Source organism: Camelina sativa, chromosome 19 (assembly GCF_000633955.1).
Source record: "Camelina sativa cultivar DH55 chromosome 19, Cs, whole genome shotgun sequence".
NCBI classification, from domain to species: Eukaryota; Viridiplantae; Streptophyta; class Magnoliopsida; order Brassicales; family Brassicaceae; genus Camelina; species Camelina sativa.
Genome location: NC_025703.1, coordinates 13,283,875 through 13,292,643, shown reverse-complemented (window position 1 = coordinate 13,292,643; position 8,769 = coordinate 13,283,875). Strand labels below are relative to the sequence as shown.

Genomic DNA, 8,769 nt, shown 5'->3' with positions numbered 1-8,769 from the left:
TTTTTTTTTAATAATCAGATTCTCTCATTCTTCAATTCACTGGCTCTTCTAATGTATCCATCAATACACGACGACGATGATCTCCTCGCTGCCCTTTGTTTCGATCAAAGGTTTGATTTTTATTCTTCAATTCCGATGTCTCGTACCTTTTCAGATTCCTGAGTTTCTTATCGTTTCACTAATTTCAATAAACGAAGCCTCAAAGTTTTTATTTTTCTAGGGATCGTTTTGTTTTACGTTTATCTGAGTTGTTTGGTTATTGATAGAGATGACTCTGTATGTAGCAATGGAGTAGAGGATCCTTATGGATTTATACAGACAAATGAGGATGGCACCAACATCTTTCAGGATTTTGGGTCCTCTGGTGTGAATCTGCAGCAGCCACAACAACAAGGGCTACAGTTCGATTCTTTTAGTGGAAACCTTGAGCAAGTTTGTAGCTTTAGAGGGGAGAACGAAGGAGTTGTTTATAGTAGCAGCATTGGATCAGCACAATTGGATTTGGGGGCGTCGTTTAGTGGTGTTTTGCAGCGAGAAGAGACGCAGCAAGTGTGTGGCTTTAGAGGAGGAAACGATGATTCTTCAGCAGCAGCAGCAGCAGCGCCTCATTTGTTGCAGCAGGGACCGGGGCAAGTAGTGTGTAGCGATGTTGTGGAAATCAATTCTTCTTCATCTGTTGGTGGTGTTAAGGAAGAGCTTGAACATGTTGAGGAGGAATGCTCGAAAAAGAGGTAGTCTTTTTCAAGAATCTGAATACCTTTGCTCTTTAGTTTTCAAGAACTGTTGTGTTTTGATGTGGTGTGGTTTGTTTGCTTTTGGTAGAACCTACTTTGCAGTTAATGATTTATCTTGCTCTCCACCAGTTTTGGATCTTGAATTCGATTGTTTTTAGTTCTGTAGCTTCATTTCGCCTTGCTTTCAATCTTGTTTTCTTGGCTAAACTTTTGTGGTTAGTGAGTGATACATGATTCTGGTCGTTAGGATCAATCACAAGTTCGTTGTTCCTTGTAGGAAAGAACAATCTTGTTCCTTGTTTATCCACTTCTTTGTTTAATATGATTATGTATGAACAGGAGACGAACTGGATCATGTAACAAGCCAGGAACCAAAGCTTGTCGTGAGAAACTGAGAAGGGAAAAGCTAAATGATAGGTCTGTTTAAAGCTTTGCGTAACATGTATGTTTTTGTTATCTTTTGCACTGTGTTGTTCTGCAGTCGTCTCATATGAAATAATACCGTGTGTGTTTCAGGTTCATGGACCTGAGCTCTGTTTTGGAGCCTGGCAGGACTCCAAAGACGGATAAAGTAGCTATACTAGATGATGCAATCCGGGTTGTGAATCAGCTCAGAGGTGAAGCTCATGAGCTTACAGAAACCAACCAGAAGCTTCTGGAAGAGATCAAGAATCTAAAGGTTGGTATTCCACTTTGTCATAAAGCCTAAGGTCGTAATACTTAGCTACCTAATCCTAGTATGTGTAGCTTCTTCTGGACAAATGTGTCTGGCTCATAATCATTATGTTTGGTAAGTACTTATCTGATTTCTGGTCTAACTCTGTGGAATAGGCGGAGAAAAACGAGCTACGTGAGGAAAAGCTGGTGTTGAAGGCAGATAAGGAGAAGATAGAGCAACAGTTGAAATCTATGGCGGTACCTCCATCAAGTTTCATGCCTCCCCAGCATCCAGCAACTTTCCATCCCAATAAGATGGCGATGTACCCTAGTTACGGTTACTATCCAAACATGTCAATGTGGCCATTCGTCAACCCTGCTGGCCGTGATTCGTCTCAAGATGTCAAAGATCATGCTCCTGTTGCTTAATCTTCTTTCTGTTAGATTCATCATTGATCATAGTTCAGATGATTCTTTATCAGTAGTTTTGCAGTAACCATTGGTGGGTGGGGAGTAGAGAGTTTTATGATTTTGTTTCGGTTTATCAAGTCTTTAAGCTTTTACTTTTAGGTGCCCTTTTTGAATAAAAATGTCTGAGAAACTTGTCAGTTTTTTTTTTTTGGTTTCTGTCTCTTTGATTCAATGTAAAGGTGGAAAGAGATCATTTGAAAATGTATTACATTACACCAAATGAAGAGTACAATTTTGTAAATCACGCAAGAGTTAGTGGTCCTTAGTAGTAGTAGGTAGGTCATAGTATAAGCATCTTAGCCACTCATTATTTAACACTAATTCCCAGCCGTTGGATCTTTGCAATCTTGTAACTTTGAAGCAAGGCAAAAACAAAAACCATCACCAACCGAATTTTACTTGTTTGCATAATTGGTGAATCCAAAACGAAACGTAAGATATTATCTATTTTGTACAACAATCCATAATTGAAATGTCCCACAAAATTTTAAAAAAACTGAGAGCATTGTTCTCAATCTCAATTAGGAAACATCTGTTTAATTAACAATATTTATACACTGAGTTAATAAAGACATGGTGTGTAAATCGTATTCTATTAACAAAATAAAGAATCAAAAATCTTCAGATGAGTTTGTTTAAATAAGTGACGAGTGTGTATATATATGTAAAATTGTACAGAGGTTTCTTCAGTTTACTTACGCGGAAGCGAGTAACCAGAGAGTGGTAAGTGAAGAAATGGCGATTGTGATCCAACAAAGGAAAGCTAAAGCTACAGAGAGTTGGTACCTCCAACACTCTGCTTCGAAACTGCAGCTTCCTAAATCGCCAAAGTATAAAACTGTTATCCCCGCGGAGGCCGAGGCTCCTGCTAGTGACAATGTCGATGTTACCTGAACAGAAAAAGAAACAAGATGATTCTAAGGTTTTGGTCATTTAGTATAGAAAATGAGAGAGTGAGAGGGAAGAGAAGGGATCTTTTACCCAATCTCCAACTACAAAGAGGCTGACTAAAACAGGGCTAAGAAGCGTTTTCTTTCTCACTAAAGCGAATGTGTCAAGTATTGCAAGACCAAAACTCCATATCACTTGCAAACCCATTGCTGCTATTAGATAGCTGCAACCAAATTTTTCAAAAGTGTAAGAACATATTTGTACACGAACACTCCACATTGTTTATCAAGATGTGATTTACACGTTTTCAAGATCCTTTGAACTTCAGAAAACAAAATGAAACAAGCAGAGATTTCGATTGATCTAGGTCTAGTTTCGTAAAATGTGCAAAAGATACAAAACAAAACACAGCTTCTTGAATTTTGAAACTTGAAAAAACAAACCAATCTTTGTCTAGATGGATCTGTCCAATCATGAAGCAATAGACAAATAAAGCCACACTTGTCTAGAACAAGATCTTCGAGACACCTAACACCAGACTCAAACTCACTCAAAAAACTGCTTCAAAATCCTAAACACTAAATCCAGAGTTCAGATTCTAAAACAACTTTCTCGGGATTGGATCTATACGATTCAACACACTACCCAAGAACTCAATATCAAACAGAACATTAAAGATGATAAAAAAAAAAGCTGACTTTATGATTACCAGAAAGCAGTGAAGCTGAAGAATCCACCAGAAGTAACCATATAAGAAATGGAACCAGCAGCAAAAACACACTGAGAAATTCTCAAGACAAGACCGGTCACAGTCCCTGGTGTTCCAGGGATATCTATCATTTCTCTTCCACCAAGAATCTCCAAATTCAACACAAAACCCCAAATCGTAAATTTGAAAGTCTTTATCACTTCTCCGAGACTAAAAAAAGTTCAGAACCCCACTGGAAAAACAAAAACAAAACAGCTTTCTTGAAACTCAAGACGATTTGTCCGGCGAAGAAACAAAAAAGGTAAGATTTTTAAAGTTTTTTTTCAGGGTACGAAATTGAAGAAACAGAGGAGAAGACTATTGAAAAATTTGAAGACTTTTTTTTATGGTTTCTTTTGTTGATTCAAAGGGGCACATAGAGAGGAGGAGAGAAGACGAAGAAGAACAAATATGCGCAATTTTTATTTTATATATTTGTTAATTGGAAAGTGGAAATTTTTATATAAATAGTAAATTAGCTAATGGTGAAAGTGATGGACAAATATTTATTTTAAAAATTCAATCTTTTGGTCTTTTGCATTGTTGGAATTTCACTTTTTCAATTGGGAAATTGATTTTATAATGTTTGATTGATATACTATTTTTTTTTTCTTCTTTTTGGTGATTTGATCAGGCTTTTGGCTTTTTATGTTGTTTGTTTATTCAGTTTTTGTTAGTTTATTACTCAGCCAGAATATGTCCAACTTTACGGCAAAAACTATACCGAACCAAAAAATCTTAAGTTTTTTTGTTTAGACTAACAGTAAAAAATTTTGAACAAAAAAAAAAAAATAAAATAAAGACTAACAGTAAAAATCATTTATTTTGTATCATATTTTTCATACTGAATGGATTATATTAAAAAAAAAGAGTTTGGAAAGGTTACAAAATACAAAATAAAATATGAGAATGAAATTACAGACACAATAATCTTTTCACAATCTACAAAGGGGAACAAATTTTATCAACACACTTTTTAAACTAAAAACATCTTGTCTAGAGACTGATTGAACTCTCAAAAAACTATAAAGAATTCCCTCATATCAAATAATGATAACAGACATAACAAGAAAATGGAAGTTAGCTTTTTCCGTTTAAAATATATCTTTCTCTATAAATATTTTGTCAAGAGTCTCCCGTGATATAACCGTAAGATAAACTTATCTTAAAATATCAAATTGTTTGAAACAACATAAAAATAATGCGTATAAACTATATTAAAATAAGCATACAGTATAGAAAAAATAATAATAATGAATTAAGCTATTTAACTTGTCCGGGAAATGAAAATACTACATCATAATCAAATACTTGCTATTTTATTCATAGCCAAAAGAAAAGCATCACAAAAACTTAAAATTATACTAAAAAATATTGGAAAAAATTAAAGAGATAATGTATCTTGTTTGATTGAGACACAAGTAAATAAACCAATTGGCTCAGTTAGTTTTTTGCTTCTTGGAAGACTTCTCGATGAGAACCTCATGTCTATGTTTCATCGCAATGAAGAACGCCAATGCAGCTACTATTCCAACGCCCTGAAAATAACACACAGCCAATTTCAGTTTTCGATAGTCATTTCTTGTCTGAGTTAATTACTTTCTTTATGTTAATTAACGATTCTTGTTTAAGTAATTCAATACCTTAATAAACCTCATGAACAATGTGTTAAACTCGCTCGGTGTGAACAGAGGGTTCGAGATGGCTAGTCTTGCAATCTGCAGAAACATTAACTAACAAGAAGGTTATTTAAAACCAATGACATTATAATTTTTATATATTTATTATTAATATAGTCTAAATATACACTAATTAATTATGATATTATAAGAAGCTTATCCAGTATGATTACTTCGTTAAGCTGATCGGTGAATTTCTGGCGCGATTCTTCGTTAACTATGGATGTATATAGGCTGATTCATGGCCATTCCATCATCAGCTGAAATCGTCTCGTTCACAAACTAATCATATTATGTCAAATGTGTTATATATAATCAATCATATATCACCAGTAATACTGATATTTCACTTTAAGCAGTGAATCAGGTTGCTTACCGCTCTGAACTTTGTGTAGAAAATGGTGAAATGATCTCTACCAAATTTGCGACTGTAGAAGTCGTAAAATATGGGGCTCAAAATGGCTTGGTATACAAGCTAAGATCAAACCATATGCAATATTTTAGTAATTATTCCGTTGATTATTTCAGTATTAAAGATATATAAGAATAAGATAGTGAGGTATATTAGTATACCAAGAGCAAAGCTCCTATGTAGGCGTTGAAGATGAAAAAAATCCCTCCAAGTACCTTAATCGCTATACCAAGAGCAACTATGTATTTTGCCTACAATTTTTTGATTAAATTATAACGCAAATGAACAAAACATACAGTAGAGAAGTTGTCTGTGTGTGTTTTTTTTTAATTCAAGAAATTGTGTTTAGTTTTTTTTTGTTTTTTTGGTAAAGATTGTGTTTAGTTAGCGCTTTGGTATAATAAAATGTTTACCTGGTTCTAAAAAAAACCAAGTTTTGGTTTTAACTCATCGCAGCTACTCCAGAAAACCTTATGGAAAAATAAAACATATGGAAAATAAAAATCACTAAGTTAAAGCACGACAATATATTTCATTTAGATCTAAAAATGTGATTAGTGCTTACTCTCTCCAAGCAGACACGATGAACGCAGATGCAAAGATGAGTCGACCGGCGTGTACAAGATGCGTCATTTTCTTGATCCTTTTTCCACATTTAACCACTCTTTCTTGGGTTTGCTCCATGTTTTCTTAAAATTACACGAAGATTTTTAAATGTATGAAGAGAGTTTGCTAGCTAGGAAGGAAGATGATGAAGTCCCTTATCAGCAAGGAGACGAGGGAGACGGTAAATGATGGAATAATTAAATATACAGTACAAACTATAGGCTATCTAAACTGGACTAAATCTCCCACCACCAACGGGAAACTCAATGTGATTTGCAAGATTCTTTTCCAGGCACTGCTCTACAACATCTGGTCACAGCGCAACGCACGACTCCACTCATCATCCTTCTGGTCGGTAGACAGACTAAAAGAAGGAAGTACAACTCCTGCTAAGGAGACGTCTCATAGGTTTGGACAATGTCGAAAGGGCCACGAATTTGACAAGCTCAGCTCAACAAACGTATCTATACCTCTGGTTCTCACACTTTCAAGCTCCTTAGATAATCTCTTCTCTTCTACTCCCTAATTAACTTGGATCATGTTGTTTTTTTTCATTCTCACTCTTTGGCTCCAAAAAACAATGGCTCTCTTGTATGCATTATTATAAATATAAAACGGTATCGTTTAAAAAAAAAAAAATATATATATATATATATATATATATATATATATAGGGTATATGATTATATAAAATGAATAAGAATAATAGACACACTTTAAAAAATGACTTACCTCTATGTCAAGAAATAACATCTTAAAAAGAAAAAGAAAAAAGAAAAAGAAAAAAGAAAAGAAAAAAAATTACATGTTGCTTAAAATACTACGACTTGTGATAAATAAAAAAACTTGACTATCGAATAGTATGTGAAAACAAAGACCGTCTGTATCTTAATCATGGATGATGGCAATTTGGCAATTAGTATCTTATCTTAGAGGAACATAAGTAATAAAGACTTGAATGTTTAATTTAAACCTTTTAAATAAAGTTTAATAAAAATGTTATTCGAATGCTAAATTAGTTTCTCCAAAAGTTGACTTGTCTTACAAAACGACCAGAACTCCTTTTGGATCAGAACGATCAACCGGAACTTAAAATATTCTCAATTCTACACTAGAATATAAATTTTATATTTTAACATACATGACCAGGGATTTGGGAAACTAATCAGAGAGTTTGCCAATTCCAGTTGTATTTAGGGAGACTCATTGGTAGTACATACATATATACCAAAATGTCTTTCTAGTTTAACCGGCTAAAAAGTCAATGTATTTAGAGGATATAGATCCGAACTCTCACGTTTTGTAGATCTAGCTTCAACAAATAATATCAATCTTATCCAAGTTTTGTTTGGCTTTGCTTTGGAAAATCTGTGAAAATGTCATTTAAAATATGTTTATTTGCATGTTGTTAATACTAGGCTAGCTAGAAGCCTAGAACGTTGTGCTAATGTGGTCAATTTTATATTGAGCTACAACTTCTATTGAATAAATCCGCATGTACATCAGTACATCCTCGATCATCATGTAGTCTACATAAATTATTATAGCACTATTTATTCAAGACTGAAGTAATAATAAAGGTAATGTATTTTCGTTTGTCAAAAGATAATAATTCGAATCCAATATTACATAAAGACGACGCATTGGAAATTGTTTTTTAAGTCTTAGTCTGTTTGAACTTTGGACGTCTTCTTGGCTTTGTTGAGTCGATGCTTCATATCCACGGAAAATAGCAATGCTCCTACTACGGCCAATCCTTTGAAGAAACTTAAGAGCCGACGAACAAACTCATTATTATGTCCGAACAAGGCAGGGTTTGTCATAGCGTGACCCGCAAGCTATGATGTGTATAACAATAAACCTTTTTTTGGCTGGCCGATGGAGATTTTAATCAATGTAATGAAGATTTCTCAACTACCAATACCTCTTATAATTATTTATTTATTTTGTCCGGTTTTATCTTTTTTTTTCTTTGTTGTAAGAGCCATGTAATAATAGTTTGTCTTGTACAGAGCCATGTTAAAAATAATTGACTGATGATGTATTTTTTTTTTTTTTTTTCACCCTACTGATGATGTATAATATTAATTTCTTCTACTTCATTTAAGATGCCTATAATGTTACTTTGACAGTTTGACTCAACCTTTCAAAATCTAGATCTAATTCGAACATGTCTATTGGTTAAGAAACTCTTATGAGTATCGAAACATGTAAAATATTACTTAATTTATTTAAATTATAAGATTTAATTTTAATTTCAAAGTAAAAATTAAATCAATAAGTAAATGATAGATGTCAAATAGGTCTCTAGTTTAGATACCAAAGGTTCTTAAACAAGAATCTCTTCTCACTTTTCTCTCTCACTTTTTAAAGTTCTTTTCGATTGGGAAATTTAAGTTAAGAGACTTTAATGGAGCTGCTTTAATATTTGGTATTTCCTAGAAATTGCTTGATCCGTATAACAAACAATAAACTTTTTTTTTTCCTAGTCAATTTCTGAGGTATGTTCTATGTGTCATATTTGTCTGTTCCATATTAATTTCTTCCTTTTTTTTTTTTTTTTTTTTTTTT

At 33.5% G+C, this 8,769-nt stretch overlaps 2 protein-coding genes and 1 pseudogene across 2 annotated transcripts; 1 reads left to right on the top strand and 2 right to left on the bottom strand.

The window, feature by feature from the left end:
• LOC104766228 (transcription factor bHLH34) lies at positions 7-2,103 on the top strand. The gene is made up of 5 exons (XM_010490066.2): positions 7-110; positions 285-731; positions 1,074-1,151; positions 1,251-1,413; positions 1,566-2,103. Exons 1-5 carry the CDS (start codon positions 52-54, stop codon positions 1,818-1,820), a joined length of 1,002 nt encoding a protein of 333 aa, XP_010488368.1. The 5' UTR covers positions 7-51; the 3' UTR covers positions 1,821-2,103.
• LOC104766227 (CASP-like protein 5B3) lies at positions 2,353-3,825 on the bottom strand. The gene is made up of 3 exons (XM_010490065.2): positions 3,463-3,825; positions 2,844-2,976; positions 2,353-2,752 (listed from the first exon to the last, which is right to left on the bottom strand). The coding sequence occupies exons 1-3, from the start codon at positions 3,591-3,593 to the stop codon at positions 2,558-2,560; spliced, it is 459 nt and encodes a 152-aa protein (XP_010488367.1). The 5' UTR covers positions 3,594-3,825; the 3' UTR covers positions 2,353-2,557.
• On the bottom strand, positions 4,854-6,531 carry LOC104766226 (annotated as a pseudogene).

Coding starts and splice junctions, on each gene's coding strand:
- LOC104766228 (XM_010490066.2), top strand. CDS start 52: ATGTATCCATCAATACACGACGACGATGATCTCCTCGCTGCCCTTTGT. Junction 111..284: donor GCCCTTTGTTTCGATCAAAG/GTTTGATTTTTA, acceptor CTCTGTATGTAG/CAATGGAGTAGAGGATCCTT. Junction 1,152..1,250: donor AGGGAAAAGCTAAATGATAG/GTCTGTTTAAAG, acceptor TGTGTGTTTCAG/GTTCATGGACCTGAGCTCTG.
- LOC104766227 (XM_010490065.2), bottom strand. CDS start 3,593: ATGATAGATATCCCTGGAACACCAGGGACTGTGACCGGTCTTGTCTTG. Junction 2,977..3,462: donor TTCAGCTTCACTGCTTTCTG/GTAATCATAAAG, acceptor ATTTGGTTGCAG/CTATCTAATAGCAGCAATGG. Junction 2,753..2,843: donor TCTTTGTAGTTGGAGATTGG/GTAAAAGATCCC, acceptor TTTTCTGTTCAG/GTAACATCGACATTGTCACT.